The 18,071-nt window shown below is 37.6% G+C and overlaps 2 protein-coding genes across 2 annotated transcripts in view; one reads left to right on the top strand and one right to left on the bottom strand.

Moving 5' to 3' along the window:
• The window catches only part of TRAF3IP3 (TRAF3 interacting protein 3), a 36,743-nt gene extending 25,176 nt beyond the window's left edge, over positions 1–11,567 (top strand). Inside the window, exons 12-16 of the mRNA XM_051998453.1 lie at positions 1,250–1,312; positions 6,570–6,629; positions 8,190–8,326; positions 9,829–9,942; positions 11,297–11,567. Coding sequence (XP_051854413.1) covers positions 1,250–1,312; positions 6,570–6,629; positions 8,190–8,326; positions 9,829–9,942; positions 11,297–11,389 — 467 coding nt within the window. The 3' untranslated portion in view covers positions 11,390–11,567. The remainder of the gene's footprint in view (positions 1–1,249; positions 1,313–6,569; positions 6,630–8,189; positions 8,327–9,828; positions 9,943–11,296) is intronic.
• Positions 11,568–12,169: 602 nt separating this feature from the next.
• On the bottom strand, positions 12,170–17,488 carry C4H1orf74 (chromosome 4 C1orf74 homolog). The gene is made up of 2 exons (XM_051998457.1): positions 17,438–17,488; positions 12,170–13,762 (listed from the first exon to the last, which is right to left on the bottom strand). The coding sequence occupies exon 2, from the start codon at positions 13,664–13,666 to the stop codon at positions 12,869–12,871; it is 798 nt and encodes a 265-aa protein (XP_051854417.1). The 5' UTR covers positions 13,667–13,762; positions 17,438–17,488; the 3' UTR covers positions 12,170–12,868.
• Between the last annotated feature and the right edge of the window lie 583 nt (positions 17,489–18,071).

Here is an 18,071-nt window from a genome sequence, read left to right as displayed (position 1 = left end):
TAACATTTGAACTCTAATATTGGAAATTACATAAGCTGCATTGAAATCCTATCTCTGACACTTTAATGATGGACAGATCACTTCTCTAAGGTTCAGTTTTTCCATGTGTGCAGTTGGATAATAATACTTATACTATCTACTTCAGAAAGTCATTGTGAATAGTTATGAGATTTATGTATGATTATAAAGTCTGTAAAACTGTATTATGTCATTTGACCCTCACAAAAACTTTGTAAGGCAGATACTACAGTTATCATTCTCCCGCATTTCACAGATGATACTGAGGCTCAGAGAGGTCAAGTTACTTAATGTAAGCAGAGTAACTACATGTCAGAGGCAGGATTTGAACTCAGATCTTAAACTCATTGTCACCAGAACAGCACTCTATTCATTATGTCACTGCTGCTATATAAATCTAAATTGTTATTGTTCCAGAACTTTATTAGGGAAAAACAGTGGGGCCATTTTTTTCAGTTTTAAAAGCAGTTTCACTGTATTAAAGAATTTTGAAGTCTTACCCTTCTTTTGCCTTCTCTCCCCATAGTTCTCACTTTTGCTCCCCTCACTCTTCTCCACCCATTTCCCAATCACTTTTTTGGATGCCCTGTTGTAGTAGCTTGCTTAAGTTGTCATGACCTCCTACGAATACCTATATTCTCAGCATAAAAAGGAAAGAGTAAGACATAGAAGATATAAGGGTCCTCAGTCTAGAAGAGATTTCTATATTGATGGAGAAGTTGAATAAAATGTCCTTTAAAGTCCTTACCATGAAGTTTCAGAACCCCACTCCAGCTATGCTAGCTGTGAGAACCAAACTCTGAGATATATATATAGTAGTTCATATAACTAGCCCTGTGTGAAGCTGCTAAAATAAATAAGAAAACACTAGCACTTTGAAAATCTTAAATTCTACATAAATGTTAGTTATTATTTATTAAATCTGAGTTATTCAGATTCTTTTATCCCTAATGTTGTGACAAGAGAATGAGAAAGCCAGCATCTATAAATTTAGTTAGTGCAACACTTCCCAGACAGGAAAGATACTGATGTAAATTCCCAATTCAATTCATCAGATATTTACTAAGTACCTAATACATGTACATGGTGCTCAACTTTTGGGGAAGATTGGGGAAAAAAGGCTTTGGTCCCTGCTCACAAGAAGGTTATACTCTAGCAAATCTAACTTCATAAACTGAATATATTGGCCCTGGAGATTTTTCTCTTTCTGCTTATGCTTTTCTACTTCCAGGTCAACTACAAAGGTCAGAAGAGGAAAAACTTGCCCTGAAGGCAACAATTGAGCACTTACAGAGTAAGTCCTCTCTGATTCCCCTTCCTGTACAAAATAATTTCCTTTAAAGCAAGGCTTCAACTGGTTTTCCTTGATGGGAACCCATGCAAGCTGGAGCAATCTGGAAAGTAATCAGGAGCTTCCCTGAGGGTAGGAGAGAGTTTGTGGCCTTAATAAAAAAGGAGACAAAAGACAACTAGGAGAAAAGGAATAGCATGGGCGGGATCATGCTTGGGAGAAGTAACTAGAAAATAGTATTTTGTGCTTGGGCAGGTATTGGTGGACAGGAATAAGAAACTAGGGATGCAGGGGAATGACAACTGAGTTGGAAGATTTACTATTGATAAGGTAGGGGCAGCCCCAAATACTAAGAGGCTTATAGACTCCCCAAACCTCATGCTGGGATAAGAGATACCATCTAACGGAGGTCCTTTAGTACAAAGCTTCTGTGGGTGGCAACTTCACCTGGGCTTTTGCAAAAGTATGGTTTATAATCAGCAAGTGTTTAGTTTGCATACTATTTTATATGCCTGTATACTTGGGGTTGCATAAAAATTTCTCGGGCAAAAAGGAATCCTGAGTAGGAAAAAAAAAAAAAAAGCTCAGCTCTAGTTCAGCCTCCTAGCTCTAAAGAGAAAAAGTTGAGCTCAAGAATTAGGCCTTCTGTCATAACAGAAAGCTGCCAGATCCTTTCCCTATAATTAATGGCAGAAGTTTTCACAAGTGATGCATTTGGCTGCTTTTTAAGTCTACTGCTCAAGACCATTAGTAGAGAGCTAGCCTTCCCACTAGAAAAACCCCGGTTTAAGCGCTATCTCTGACACCTACAAGTAGTTTCACTTCTAAGTATTCAGGCAAATTGCAGAGAAGACATTTCTTCATCCTAGATTTCAATTCTTCAGACCAAAGAAATCACAGATCCAGTCCCTGTCCTTATCCAGTTTCTCTCCCATACTCTCCCTTTGTTGTGGTTCATTCATTTTTCAGTTCTGACTCTTCATGATCCTATTTGAGATTTTCTTGGCAAAGATCCTGTAGTAGTTTGCTATTTCCTTCTCCACTTCATTTTACTGATGAGGAAAACTGAGACAAATAGGATTGCGTGATTTATCCAAGATCATACAACTAGTAAATGTCTGAGGCCAAATTTTAACTCAGGAAGATGAGTCTTCCTGACTCCAGGCCTGGCATTCTATTCACCTCATTGCCTCACTTGCATTCTCCTGAAATCTCAGAGGAAAAAAAAAATGAGTTCAATTTTTTTGCTTCTCCTGATAACTTCACATCTGGAGAGTACTTTTCTTTTAAAAAAAAAAAAAAGTTTTGATTTATTTCATTAAATATTACCCAATTAAATGAAAAAAATTTAACAATCTTTTTTTTTTTAATTTTGAGTACCAAATTCTCTTTTTCCCTTCTGCCCCACTCCCTTCCTTGAGAAGCTAAGCAACTCAATAGTGATCATACATGTATGATTATACATGTAAAGTACAAAATACATTTCCATATTATTCATTTTGCAAAAGAAAACACAAATAAAATAAAACAATAAAAATAAAGGTTTTTTTAAGTATGCTTTACTCTGCATTCAGAGTTTATCAGTTTTTTCTCTGTAGGTGATAACATTTTTTTATCATGGGACCTTTGGAATTATCTTAGATCATTATCTGATGGGAGCAGTTGAATCTTTCACAGTTGATTATTATTACAATATTGCTGTTATTATATACAATGTCATCCTAGTTCTGCATATTTTATTTTGCATGAGTTCTTAGACATCTTCCCAGGTTTTTCTGGAACTATCCTCTTTGTCATTCTTTACAGTGCAATAGTATTCCATCACAATCATATCATAACTTGTTCAGCCATTCCACAATTTATGGGCTTCCTCTCCATTTCCAATTCTTCATCATCACAAAAAGAGCTGTTATAAATATTTTTGTACAAATAAGTCTTTTTTCTCTTTTCTTTGGGATATAGATCTAGTAGTATGAGTCAAATGGTATGCACAATTTTATAGCCCTTTGGATACAGTTCCAAATTGTTTTCCAGAATGCTTGTACTAATTTACAACTCTACTAAGAGTGTATTAATATCTCAATTTCTCCACATCCCCTTCAGCATTTTCTATAGTTATCCAATCTAACAGGTGTGAAGTAGTATCCAAATTGCTTTCATTTGGATTTCTTCTAATCAGATTTAGAGAATTTTATGTGACTATTGATAGCCTTAATTTCTTCTTCTGAAAAGTAACTTTTTGTATCCTTTAACCACTTGTCAACTCAATAATGGCTCTCATTTTTATAAATTTGGCTCAGTTCCTTATATATTTGAGAATTAAAGCTTTTATCAGAGAAATTTCCTGTAAAAAAAAAAAAAATTTCTCCAGTGTCCCGTTTTCCTTCTAATTTTGGCTGCATTAGCTTTGTGTAAAAACTTTATATTTCATGTAATCAAAATTATCTATTCTTTGGTATTGAACTTTTCCCTTGTCAATAGATCTGATAGATAACAGTTTTCCACACTCTCCTATGTTACCCCTTATCTAAATCATTTATCCATTTTGACCTTATCTAGTATATGTGTGTGAATATTGGACTATATCTAGTTTCTGTCAACTGCTTTCCAGTTTTCCCAGAAATTTTTGACAAATGATGACCTTTTACCCCAAAAGCTGGAGTCTTTGGGTTTTTCAAATTCTAGATTACTGTGGTTATTTACTACTATGTATTATGTACCTAATCTATTCCACTAATCCACCACACTATTTCTTAGCCAGTACATGATTGTTTTAAAATCTGGAACTGTTAGGCTGTCTTCCTTCACAATTTTTTTCATTGATTCCCTTGACATTCTTGACTTTTTGTCCTTCCAGATGAATTTTGTTTTTCTAGCTCCATAAAATCATTCTTTGGTAGTGTGATTGGTATTGCCCTGAATAAGTAAATTAACTTAAGTAGGATTGTCATATTTATTATATTGGTTTGTCTACCTCTAAGTAATTCATATTTCTATAATGGTTTAGATTTGTCTTTGTGTGAAAAGTGTTTTGAAGTTGAATTTATATAATTCCAGGATTTGCTTTGACTCACAAGTATTTTATATTGTCTGTAGTTATTTTAAATGAAATTCATTTTTCTATCTTTTTCTGTTGGATTTTGGGGTAGTGGTTGTTAGGGAGCTAATTGATACTGTTTCTAAAATAGGATTATTTATTAACTCTATTTCCTCTTCTATTTATCTGGAAAGTTAATGTTTTTGTAAATATCTATTTTACTTAGATTGACAGTTTTACTGTCATGTAATTGGGCAAAATAACCCCTAATTAATTGCTCTACTTTCATTTCCATTGGTGTTGTGTTTACCCTTTTCATTTTTTGATATTAGTAAATTAGTTTTCTTTTTTTCAGTCGAACTAACCAATGGTTTATCTATTTTATTGGTTTGCTGTTGTTTTTCCATAAAATTATATCTTAATTTTATTAATCCAATAATTTGTTTTTTTCTTTCAGTTTTATTAATAATCTCTCCTTTGATTTTCAGAATTTCTACTTTGGTTTTGAATTGGGGTTTTTAAATTTGTTCTTTTTCTAATTTTTTTAGTTGCATGCCCAATTCATTGATCTGTTCTTTTTCTTCTTTACTGATGTATACATTTAGAAATACAATTTTTTCCCTAAGTTCTATTTTTACCATATCCCACAAATTTTGGAATGTTGTCTGTCTCAACAAATTATTGATTGTTCCTATGATTTGTTCTTTGACCCATTCATTCTTTAGGATTGTTTAGTTTCCAATTAATTTTTAATCTATGTTTCAATGACACTTTGTTAAATGTTAAGTTTTATTATTATTTTTTTAAAAGAGTGTGAAAGGGTGAAAAGGGTCTATTTAATGGTTCTGCTTTTCTGCATTTAATTGTAAGGTTTTTATGCACTGATACACAATCAGTTTTTTTGTGAAGGTACCATGTACAACTGGGAAAAAGATATACCCCCTTCTTTTCTCCAGAGGTCTATCATATCTAACTTTTCTAAAATTCAACTTATTTCCTTAACTTCTTATTTATTTTACTTAGAATTATCTTGCTCCCCACTAGTACAGTTTTACTATTTTCTCTTGTGATTCATTTTTCTTTTCCTTTAATAATGTGAATGCTAGGTAATCTTGTGCATATTAGTTTAATATTGATATTATTTCACTGTCTATTGTTCCTTTTAGCAAGATGTAGTTTCCCTGCTTATTCCTGGTCTGTTTTGCTTTTACTTTGTCTGAGATCACAATCACCATACCTGCCTTTTTACTTCAGCTGAAGAGTAATAGATTCTACTCCAGCCCCTTATTTTAACTCTGTGTGTGTCTCTGTTTCATTTTTATTTTTTGTAAACAGCAAATTGTTAGATTTTGGTTTCTAATACATTCTAGCTGCTTCCATTTAATGGGTGAATTCATCCATTCACATTCATAGTTACAATTACTAATTGTTCATTTTTATCCATCTTCTGCTTATCCTTCTCTCTCTTTTTGTCCTATCCCTTCTCTAAGGTCTGTTTTGCTTCTGATCACTGCCTTCTTTTATCTGTTTTCCCTGTTATCACTTCCCCCTTTCTTTTATCACCTTCCTTTTTTTCTTCCCTGTTGGATGAAATAGATTTCTCTTACTGATTAATTACATATGCATATTTTCCCATATGAAGTACTTTTCTAAGGCTGTGGGTACAAGATGTCCCTGAGCAGCCGCTGGAGAACATGTGTAAATCAGTACTCCTCCCCCATTACCATTTTTTAATCCCATTTCCAATGAATCAAATAGAAATAGGTCTGACACAAGAAAAAAGATGGGAGATATTTAGAGGCTTCCTTGGGAATAGAGGCAGAAGACTACTCATCTAGAAGAAACTATACAGGTAATATGTTCAGCTGAGGATGCGATGAAAAAAGATAAAAAGAAAAAAAGATTTTAAAAAAGAAAAAAAGGTCAGGATGCTTAAAAGGAGCATGATCAAATGCATCACTTGCAAAGAGCGGAGCTATTAATTATAAACATTTTAGGAACAGGACCTTGTAGTTTTCTGCAAGGCCAGAAGACCAGATCTGGATGATTACTTTCTCATTCATAAAGAGAAGAGGTTGGACAAGATGATTTCTAGCTTCTTCTAGAGATCTCATTTAGAAATAAAAGAATTTTATTCATGACAAAGGAAAATGCTTGAATGAAACTCAGTGGGGCAAGCATACTCAGTGTAGGAAATTTCAGAGCATCCTGATTTTTTTACAGGTCTTCTCCAGAGCCAATCCACCCAGCTTCACACCCAAGAGGAACTTATGCTAAAGAAAGGTCAGCCAATTTCTTACACCCAAGTCTAAGACTTCTGCACTTGTCTTGTTTGTTTAGAGACAGAGGGCTGGACTAGAAGACTACTTAAGGTCCCTACCCACCCCTGGGATTCTAAACAAACAGAATTTCCAAATTATACTTGTGCATCAGTGAGCTAGTTTGCTCTTCAGGAAGTCTTTTTGTTGCTAAATGAGAATGTGAAATGATATATCCGTTCTCTGTAAAAAAACAAAAACAAAAACAAAAAACTTGTATCTGTGATGGTGAACATGCAAAATAAATTGATTTTGAACTCAGGATTCCTATGTCAGTTCTTATTCCCTTGACCAAAGTTGTGATTGTGATTCCTTAAACCATTCCACAATTCTGCCTCTTTGCCCCCATACCACCAAGCAACACCAGGAAACCCTCCACAACAATTCTTCCCTTATCGTAAAGGATTTGCTGATATTTGCTTCTCAGGATCGACAACAGAATCCTCCTAGACTAATCTGTGTACTCTGTTGCCTGTTACCACTTAGCTGGAAAGTGAAATATGTGTTCTTTGGCAAAGATAAGAAAGGAAAGGAGTGGAAATCAATTACTGGGTCTCACAGCCAGATATCCAAGATGGTGTGGTATAGTAGAGAGCAAATTGTCCTCAGTCATGAAGATTTTGGTTCAAGTTCTGCCTCTCACATATCCTAGTTTGTGTGATCCTGTGCAAATCATTTAACTTTTCTCTCAATGCTCTAAGCTACTTTAAGACTCTATGTTTGCAGAGAAAGTATCCAAGTGCATTGGTTGAGGGAATCTCTAAACCAAGAAAGTCATAGGACCTTTCTCTAAATCTATATGGCACTAACTTTTTTTCCAGTTGCTTTCCTATCTCAGTGACATAAAAGGTTAAATGACCTGTGTAAAGGCAGACAGCTAGGAAGTACACCTTCAGAAGCAGCAAGGATTATGATGCCATTTTACAAATTAGGAAACTGAAGAAAAGAATAACTTGTTTCTAATCAAGTGATTATTGGTGGCAAAACCTGTATATAAGAAATCAACCAGATACTGAAACTTCTTTCTACCATGTTATGCTGTAATCTTGAGAGTTGGGTTTTTTTTTAATTAATTAAAGAGAAGGCAGAGAGATGTTAGAATAACTATCTTCCTATATGTGGAGATTTGTTTTGAGAACCATGAGAGCCAGAACTAGAAAAGATTTTATAAATTATCTTAGCTATCTCCTGAGAAACCACAAGCCCAAGGAGCACAAATGACTTGGCAGCTAGTTATTGCCTCTTAGAGGCTATTTGCCATCACTGCTAAAGTTAGAACAAAAAAGAATGGGTTCAAGCAAAAGCAACTCCGATCTAGAGATTCCCTCAACCAACCAAAAAAAACGGGATCATAAAGGATGTGGTGTCTCCTTAGTAGAATACCTTTGAATATAGAAATGTCTATTAGATGAATCCTGATAAGAACAATCCACAATATTTGTGGCTCTTCTTGCCCCCCAAATAAGCCCTCTCCTTCTCTAAGGCATGAACTGCATGTTCATAGATAGTCTGGCTGATTTTTTAGGTCAGACTTGTCCTCCTTGGAATTCAACTCCCACCCATCTGGAAGAGAAATCCAAGGGTTCAGGGGAGGAGAGAGAAAAGAATCTCAGGGACCAGCTGCAAGAGAAGACTTTGCAGCTCCAAGCCAAAGAGGAGGAGGTGAGAAGAGGGTTCCAATTGTGTGGGAGGAGATTCAGCTAATTCTGTAACAATGTAAGTCAAAAGAACAATTCTCAAACTCAGATATTATGCACACATCTTCCCAAAGGTGGTCATTTAAGACATATTTTGCTTGGATTATGAACATCTTAACATTTTCCTGAATCAAATCCTTGTCAGGACACAAGACATATTACTCAGACTTTTCTCAACAATAACTTTTGGCTTTTCACAGCACAATTCAGAAATAGGTTAACTTCCCACTTGACCAAAAATATATGTCTTAATTTAATAAAAGTCTCTATATTGCATGGGTGGTTCTTTAATTTCTAATAAAAACAAAGACCACTAAATCATACATAATGATCCCTGCAGGCCTTATCTTGACTTAGTTTTTTTGATGTAATGTTACCCACGTTTTATTGTATTTTTATTTATTTTGTTAATAAATTTGGACACCTTTGCTTTAAGTCACTGAATGCCTCACATTTGCATAGTAACAGTTTTCCAAGAAGCTTCCAGAGCCATTAAGAGGCAGTTATGGTGTCCTGGAAAGAATATGGTTAGTTCTTACTCTGACCCTTGCTAACTGTGATCATGGTAAGTTATTTTAATGAGGGCCACTTTTCTTAGATGTTTGAAATGATGCTGGTAATATTCCTTGCCCTAATCACCTGCCAGTGAGGAAAACACTTTATAAATTATAAGTCTCTATATAAATTAGTTATTGATTTTAATTTTCTTTTTGATTCTCACAGCAACTTTATGAGGTAGGCAAAATGAGTATTATCCTCATTTTACCAAGGAAAAAACAAGGTCAATGAGATTAAGCAACTCCCTCCAGTTGAACATAAGCTCCTTAAGAGCAGAAACTGGAATTTGTTTTGTTTTTGCATCCCGACACCAGGCAACCTGATAGTATATACTTGGAGCCAAGAAGACCCGAGTTCAAGATCTGCCCCTCTGATACAGACTGGCTGAATGACCACAGACAGCTCACTTAACCTGATATTGTAATATTACAGGTTCATCACTGGGAAGTCCCTATAGCTATGAAATTGCAGATTCTGGTCCTATCTGTATCCTTTAATCATAGTACACAACAAGCATCTAATAAGTTCTTGCTGAATTGAATCAAAGGTCACATAGGTACTATGTGGCAAAGCTGGAACATAAACCTCTATATTAGAACACCAAGTCCAGTTTTCTTTCCCTATGCTGCGATGCCATAGTGTGTTTCTCACATATGTATATGTGTACACACACACACACATACCCCTCACAACTAGAGAAAATAATAAATCTTAAAAGTAATGTCTAACGCACAGGTCTTAAGGCTTCTCATTATTACCAGACTCAAATTGTAGACAGATCCTTTTTTAAAGTCATGAAGTAGCTGCCATCTTATGAGGAAAACTAGAAATGCTTAGAAAGACTGTGAATTATGTATGGGAGGGTGGCAAAGGAAGTAACAATGACTATAGTCATGTTATTACCTTCAGTGTGGAGAGTTACATTTGGAGCTGGACAGCCTGAGTGATGAGTACTTTTCCTGCCAGCGGAAGCTCCAGCAATGTCGGGAGGAGCTGAGCCGGGGACAACAGCCACCCCACAGAGTAAGCCTAAGGACCCCTCTCCCACTGACCCTCCAGCCCTAGTATGTCTGCTGTAACCCCCTGCAGATAGAACTTAGCAGCCCACACTATCTAACTACTTTGCCCCACTATCTCTACCACATGCTACATAAAGAGTAAGGCTGGCCCAGGTACCAAGAGACTAAAAGAATTAGATAATAAATTAAGTTTAAAATCTCACTGACTGGAACTTTCTGTTTCTTCTGCATTTAAATTTCTTGAGACTCTAAAACTAGAAGAAAAGAAAAGATTACAGTCATGAAAGCCATCATATCTCCTGGCTTTGAAGTTATAACCCGAGTTCTAGTTCTACCACTAATACAGTGGCTGTGTGACTGTCAGCAAGTTGCTAAATGTCTCGGTGTTCTAAGCAACACTCTCAGATTCCAAAATGCATTGAAGGGGCCAAACTGCATTGGTCAAAGGAGTTTCTTCACCTATGAGTTGCCTCTATCAGTCAGATCATAGGCTCAGGCCCTACCCACAGCAGACATAAGTTCATATTCTGAGACCAGTAACATGAGAAGTTGTAGAGGGCTGGATCTCTGGAGAAGTATACTTGAAACAAGGATACTTACAACAGGGTGTTTATTGATAAGATAACGGTTCTCTAGTTCACATATACTCAGTATGGTGATGTAATGGTTCTACAGCTGTCACATGCTCGGTGTGCTGTAGTGATGTAATTGTACTAAGGTATATAAGGGCCGAGAGGACTTGAAATAAGCAGACTCTGAGATCAAGCTCCAGCACACTCTCACTCGAATCACTCCCGAGTCTGCTTATTTCTAGTCCTCTCGGCCCTTAAATACCTTAGTACAATTACATCACTACAGCACACCGAGCATGTGCCAGCTGTAGAACCATTATATCACACTAAGAACTAAGTATATGTGAACTAGAAATCCATTATACCATCAATCCCACTGAGTTAACACTCTGCTCTAAGTATCTTTGCTTCAAGTATACCTTACCCAGAGTTCCCCAATATCTGTGGTCCTCTACAGGAAGTGGGAACCAGAAGGAGATGAAAATGAATAGAAGAAGTAAAAAAAAGTGGGAAATGTGAATGAGAATGAAGTAAATGCTACTGGTCTTTTTTTTTTTATAAAATGTTGCATAGCTGTAATGAGATAAATCACATGAGTATTCTATCAACTGAGCCCAGCTCTGCTCCTTCCCAGACCTGTGGGCTGGTGGCCATCTGCAAGACTTTCTTTTTTAAATGCAAGCCAGACTGCAATGTGTCGGGTAACAGGATGGGGCCAAGATTGCCTTGTGCCAAAGGAGAGGAAGATCTGAGTTCCAGCTAATTCATCTCTTTTCCTCATTTCAGAGACAATGTGGTTGTTGGCTCCCTGTGCTAACAGCAATGATTGCTATAGCACTAGCAGCATTTCTGATTAACACAAACCCCCCAGTGGTTTGAGTGACCTGAAACATCTGGAAAGGAGAAATGCCTTGAGATGAGAGACATTGAAGCATCAGAAGATTCAAAGAGGTTTTTTTTGTTATTGTTCCTTTTCATGCTGCTGAGGGCAAGATCCTGATTTGTTTTACTTTGGGGGCTCATTGTGGGATATATCAATAAATCCAGCCAGATTGTATATGCTCGCTTTTTGGGTGTCCGATATGTACTGCTGACTCTCACATGACATTCAACCAATAACTTCACTAGATGTGGTCAGACCACATCTGTGGTATTGTGTTCATGACGGGGAACCACATTTTAAGGATACTGATGAGCTGGAAAGTATCCAAAAGGATACTAGGATGGTGACGGTCCTTGGATTTATACCAAATAAGAATTAGTCAAAAGAACTGGAGATATTTACCCTAAAAAAAATACCCCCCCAAAAAAATAAAGAATAAAATAGAAAAAAAAAAAAAAGAGAGAGAAGAAAATACTGGAGTGATAAGGGGGGAGGGAAAGAAAGAAGGAAAGGGAGAGATGAGTATGGGTAGACATTGCAGCTGTTCCATAGTTAAAAAAAATTTAGATTAAGGGGCAGCTAGGTGGTATAGTGGATAGAGGACCAGCCCTGAAGTCAGGAGGACCTGAGTTCAAATCTGACCTCAAGACATTTAACACTTATGGGCAAGTCACTTAATCCCAATTGCCTTAGCCAAAAAAAAAAAAAAAAAAAAATTTAGATTTGTAATGACTGCGCTAGCACCCAAGACACCCCAGAATCAGCCAGAGTCAGGATAAGCAAAAGTCCGTCTTTATTCTTGGTCTTAGACACAGGATTCAACAGGATAGAAGCAGAATCCCTGTGACCACCTTCCCTCTCATCTACCTCCAAGAGTGTATCTAGCTCATCTTACTCTACTTCCTCATCCCTCTTCCAACTTCTATACACCAATCATTGAGCCAGTATGGATAGAGGAAAGGACCATTTTCCAAGCCTATGCCCATAGAGCATTGTCCAATCAGTAGTTAGCCTCAAGCGCTCAGCAGTCCTGACCTCAATGTATCAACCCAATAGTTTCAGCCCTCTATATAGATTTATGCCATTTTGCCCCGAAGATTACACCAAAAAGAAGATGGAATTTGTAGCTTATTTTGCCAAGTTACTATAAAAAAAGAGCAAAATATTTTGGGTCAAAAACTGTTCTCCCCACAATCTCATCACTCCTGCCTTCTTTCTATTGGACAAGAAACAAGTCACCAAAGGAAAGACAGTACCTGCCATCTCACCTGGTCCCCTTAAAATGTCTATACTTCATAATCATACCACCACATTTTCCCCTACAACTACTTTGTGAGGTAGGAAGCACAAGTATTATTATTCCCATTTTACACATAAGAACTAACATTTTGAAATGATAACTTGTCTATGATCCCACAGCTAATCATCACCATTTACTGAGTGCCCACTAAGTGAAAGTGAAAGTGAAAGTGCCTTCACAGTACCACTGAAGGCAATGTGACAACGTCAGTAGAAATGGTAAGGTCAGTAAAGTCACTCTGAGCCCCACATCGGGCCCTGAGGTCCTCCCCCCACATGTCCAGTATGTCTTTCAAGGCTGGGTACAAGCTCTCTGGGACGCTGAAAGAATAGAGCTGAATCCGGGGAAGGCCTGTGAGCCAACAGCATGAAGTCTTAGCAGTAAATACATGCAGTGGGATCAGGGCCAAGCAGTTGCTGTCCCCTTGGGCTGGATGGAAAAAATAGGGAACAGGATAGCCCAGGAGAATCCCAAATACTGTGCAAAGATTCCAGCCATCAGAAGAGAGTTCACTTCGAGAGATGGGCAAGTGGGGATTCCCATCCAGACTCTGTAAGTGGATCAAGATCTCAACCAAGTGGTCCTTCAAATCTCCAAGCTCATCGAGTAGGCAGAGTGCAGGGTGAGATCTGAAGCTTGAAATATCCACGAAGGTCATAGGGCTGAGCAGCACGTGCTGTATATGCTGACACACTTGCCTAGGATTGACAATCAGGATGTTTTCCCCCAGCTCCAGAATGTGCAGTGTCTGCGGTAAGAGACCCAGTGTCTGTAGCTCTCCCACATATCTCTGAACCTGGTCAGCCTCTGCAGCATTGCAATCATATAATACTGCTGGCTTCAGTCCCCCAGCCACAGCTCTGACTTCTCCAGCTAGGTGTAGGCAGACTGTTCGAGGTGGACCTCTTTTTTTCCCCACACTCAGGGTCTTCTGAGCTATTGACACCAAAGCTTGAGGATTCAGTGCTGACATCAGGGCCTTGGACAAAATCTAAAATGATTTGAAATAATTTCCCTGGGCCAAGCTCTAACAATTCAATTTATCTGCTTTGGGCACTGGAGGAAGTACCTGAAAAACAAATGAACAGAAGATAATTAAGGAGAACCAATGAAACACTTGAGCACTGTTCTAATAATCTTCTCATTGGCTTAACATTATTTTGATAGCTTTATAGAAGATGTATTTAGGAAGGGTGAAAATAACAGCAGAAAAATTTATTAAGAAGGATATTTCAGTTTTCTAGGCCATATGAGTAGAGAAAAACAGATACTAGATATGCTGTGGAAACAATGACAAGATTAGGCAACTGACTGAGTAGCACCAAAGGGAGAAAGAGTTGCCCTTGTTGGAAACCAAGATGTCAAGGAAAGAGGGGTGGGTTTAAAGAAAAAAATAAATAGGCAAAAGACCTATGTAATGGAGATATGTCCTGGGTAAATAGTGATTGGGGAAATGGAGCTTATGAGAGAAAATGGGACTGGATGTGTGTATGTTATTTTTCTACATATTTAAATGATAACTAGATTCAGAATTTCTGATAAAACATCTGAGAAAAACTGTAAAGAGAAAGACCAAAATGGAGCCCTGAGACACATCTGCTCCATAGGAGGCAGAACGCAGATAAAGACAAAACAAAGGAGACTGAAATGGAAAAGGAGAACAAGGAAAGAACTGTGTACTAAAAACTCAGATAGGAGAGAGTACACAGGAAGATTGAATTAAAAGTCCCAATGTCAGAGGGCTAGAAGGATTCAGCTTTTATCTAATTTTCACATCTATTTCTTCTCCTGGGTCTGCTCACTTCACTTTGCATAGTTTCATGTAAGTCTTTCCATGTGCTTTCAGAACAATTGTGATCCATCACAATCACATGCCACAACTTGTTCAACCATTCCCTAATGTATTCTACTGACAATATGACTTAGGTGACCCTAAGGAAATTACCTGATCTCACTGGCTTTAGTTTTATCATCTATAAAATGAAAGGTGTACTAGATGCCTCAAAGGTGCTGTTATCTTGTATACTAATGTCCCTTTCTCAACCTATTCTGCTAGCTACCAAGATGCCCTCTGAGCTGCTCTCCACTTGGGCCAACCACCCCAAGCTAAATCTCCAAAACAGACCAAACTCAGAATTTACCCTTTACCTTTGCCATGATTCTTAAAAATATACACACATGACCCCAGCTTTTGGGATAAGAATTTACTGTTTGACAAATACTGCTGGGAAAATTGGAAATTAGTATGGCAGAAACTAGGCACTGACCCACACTTAACACCGTACACCAAGATAAGGTCAAAATGGGTTCATGACCTAGGCATAAAGAATGAGAATATAAATAAATTAGAAGAACATAGGATAGTTTACTTCTCAGACCTATGGAAGAGGAAGGAATTTATGACCAAAAAGAACTAGAGATCATTATTGATCACAAAATAGAAAATTTTGATTATATCAAATTGAAAAGTTTTTGTACAAACAAAACTAATGCAGACAAGATTAGAAGGGAAGCAATAAACTGGGAAAACATTTTTACAGTCAAAGGTTCTGATAAAGGCCTCATTTCCAAAATATATAGAGAATTGACTCTAATTTATAAGAAATCAAGCCATTCTCCAATTGATAAATGGTCAAAGGATATGAACAGACGATTCTCAGAAAAAGAAATTGAAACTATTTCTAGCCATATGAAGAGATGCTCCAAGTTATTATTAGTCAGAGAAATGCAAATTAAGACAACTCTAAGGTACCACTACACACCTGTCAGATTGGCTAGAATAACAGGGAAAGATAATGTGGAATGTTGGCGAGGATGTGGGAAAACAGGGACACTGATACATTGTTGGTGGAATTGTGAACACATCCAGCCATTCTGGAGAGCAATTTGGAGCTATGCTCAAAATGTTGTCAAACTGTGCCTACCCTTTGATCCAGCAGTGCTACTACTGGGTTTATATCCCAAAGAGATTTTAAAGAAGGGAAAAAGACTTGTATGTGCAAGAATGTTTGTGGCAGCCCTGTTTGTAGTAGCCAGAATCTGGAAACTGAGTGGATGCCCATCAATTGGAGAATGGCTGAATAAATTGTGGTATATGAGTATTATGGAATATTATTGTTCCATAAGAAATGACCAACAGGATGAATACAGAGAGGACTGGCGAGACTTACATGAACTGATGCTGAGCAAAATGAGCAGGAGATCATTATATACTTCACTATATATAATATATATATAAAACAACACTATATGATGATCAATTCTGACGCATGTGGCCCTCTTCAATGAGATAAACAAATCAGCTCCAATAGAGCAGTAATGAATTGAACCAGCTACACCCAGCGAAAGAACTCTGGGAAATGAGTATGAACCACCACATAGAATTCTCAATCTCTCTATTTTTGTCTTCCTGCATTTTTGATTTCCTTCATAGGTTAATTGTACACTATTTCAAAGTCCAATTCTTTTTGTACAGCAAAATAACTGTATGGACATACATACATATATTGTATTTAACATATACTTTAACATATTTAACATGTATTGGTTAACCTGCCATCTGGGGGAGGGTGTGGGGAGAAGGAGGGGAAAAATCAAAAGGTTTTGCAATTGTCAATGCTAAAAAATTATCCATGCACATAACTTGTTAATAAAAAGCTATAATAATAATAATGCAAAGGAACACACACACACACACACACACACACACACACACACACTTGTGTACACTAGCCTGGGGTTTCATTGCTAACATTCCTACTTAGATTTTTCTCAGGTAATGTAGATTGGCCACTTCTATGTAATTTACAGTTTTAGAGAATGGTTTGGGGAAACTGAGAAGTAACAGACCAGAGGTCATGGCTAGTGACTTATTGTCAAAGAAGGGACTCCTTTGTCCCAGGACTTCTAAACTAACAAAACCAACTCTCTAGTCATTATACCCAAATTTCCTTCTCCCAGATCAAAATTGAGGTTTCAGCCAGGTATCAGGAGATAATCTGGTTAAATTTATTCGTTGGAAACTATAATAGGGGACAGCTAGGTACTTCAGTGAATACAGGCAGAGCCTGGAATCAGAGAGACTCATTTTCCTATGTTCAAATACAGCCCAGATATTTATTAGCTGGATGACCCTGGGCAAGTCACTTAACCCCATATGCCTCAGTTTCTTCTCTGTAAAATGAGCTGGAGAAGGAAATGGCAAACCATTAGTGCCTTTGGAAAGAAAACCCAAATGGGATCACCAAAGGTCAGGTACAACTGAAAAATGGCTGAATAACATCAGATGTGGAATTACAGAGCTCATATTCCTTGAGATACTTCCTGTGTGACCCTGCCTAAGTCACGTAACTATGTTTGCCTCAGTTTCCTCATCTGTTAAATGGGCTGGAAGGAAATGGCAAATCACCCCCAGAATCTTTGCCAAGAAAACGCCAAATGGGCTCACGAAAAACGACTGAAAACTATGAAGTTAGAATCCAGTCTAACTTACACCGAGTACTAGAATTGTAGAAGCCTCTTTAAGACCTCTAAGCCCGTGATCACTGTAACTATTCTCCTCCCCCACCCCTAGCCTCCCGAATCAAGCCAGGCTCCCAGGATGGGCGGCACTACCCCCACCCCCACCCCCACCGGGGTGCCGGAGCCCTGCAGCGCGCATGCGCACACAGGCCAACGCGCGGGTACGAACGGGCTACCCGCTTCTCCTTCCCGCGCCCTTCCCCCACTCTCCCAGCTCACACACCTGGTACCGGAGCATCAAGCTCGGCTCACCGGAAGTACTAGCGGCCGCGTGATCCCGCCCCTTCCTCCCCGTCCAGGGCCCCGCCCCCGCCTCCGCGCCGTCTTGCCTACTGCCACTCCTTCGGCCTTTAAAATGCCGTCCAACCTTCTCTCTGTTTTTCCTCCAAATGAAAATGATTAAAGCAAAACATTGAGGAAATGAAGCTTATCTTTATTAAGTTCCTGTAGAACTACGAAGCTTCCCCCCTCTTTTTTTTTGGAGAGGTGTGATTAACGTGGTACAAAATGGATATAAAATAATTTAATAATATTTACAAAGCGCTTTGCGAACCTACAAAAAGGCTATTTTCATTATTTTTATTTTTATTCTAGAAGCCTTTATTTCTCCATTTTATGAAAGATTAAGAAGGAGGAAATTTGCATTAGATTGGCGATGATTGCTTCAAGAAAACCAATCAAGTTTTATTAGGTACTAAATAATAATAGCTAATGCATTTTTTAAAATTTTCTGACTTAAAATTTTTATTATTTATTTTTAACATTCATTTAAAACATTTTTTATATTCCAAATACTTTCCCTGCTCCCTCTTCTTCAGCCACTGAGAAAGCAAGTAATATAATATTATTTAAACATG

This window comes from Antechinus flavipes, chromosome 4, assembly GCF_016432865.1.
Source record: "Antechinus flavipes isolate AdamAnt ecotype Samford, QLD, Australia chromosome 4, AdamAnt_v2, whole genome shotgun sequence".
Lineage (NCBI taxonomy): Eukaryota > Metazoa > Chordata > Mammalia > Dasyuromorphia > Dasyuridae > Antechinus > Antechinus flavipes.
The sequence above is the reverse complement of the archived record's forward strand: the minus strand, read 5'-3'. Positions and strand labels throughout refer to the sequence as shown.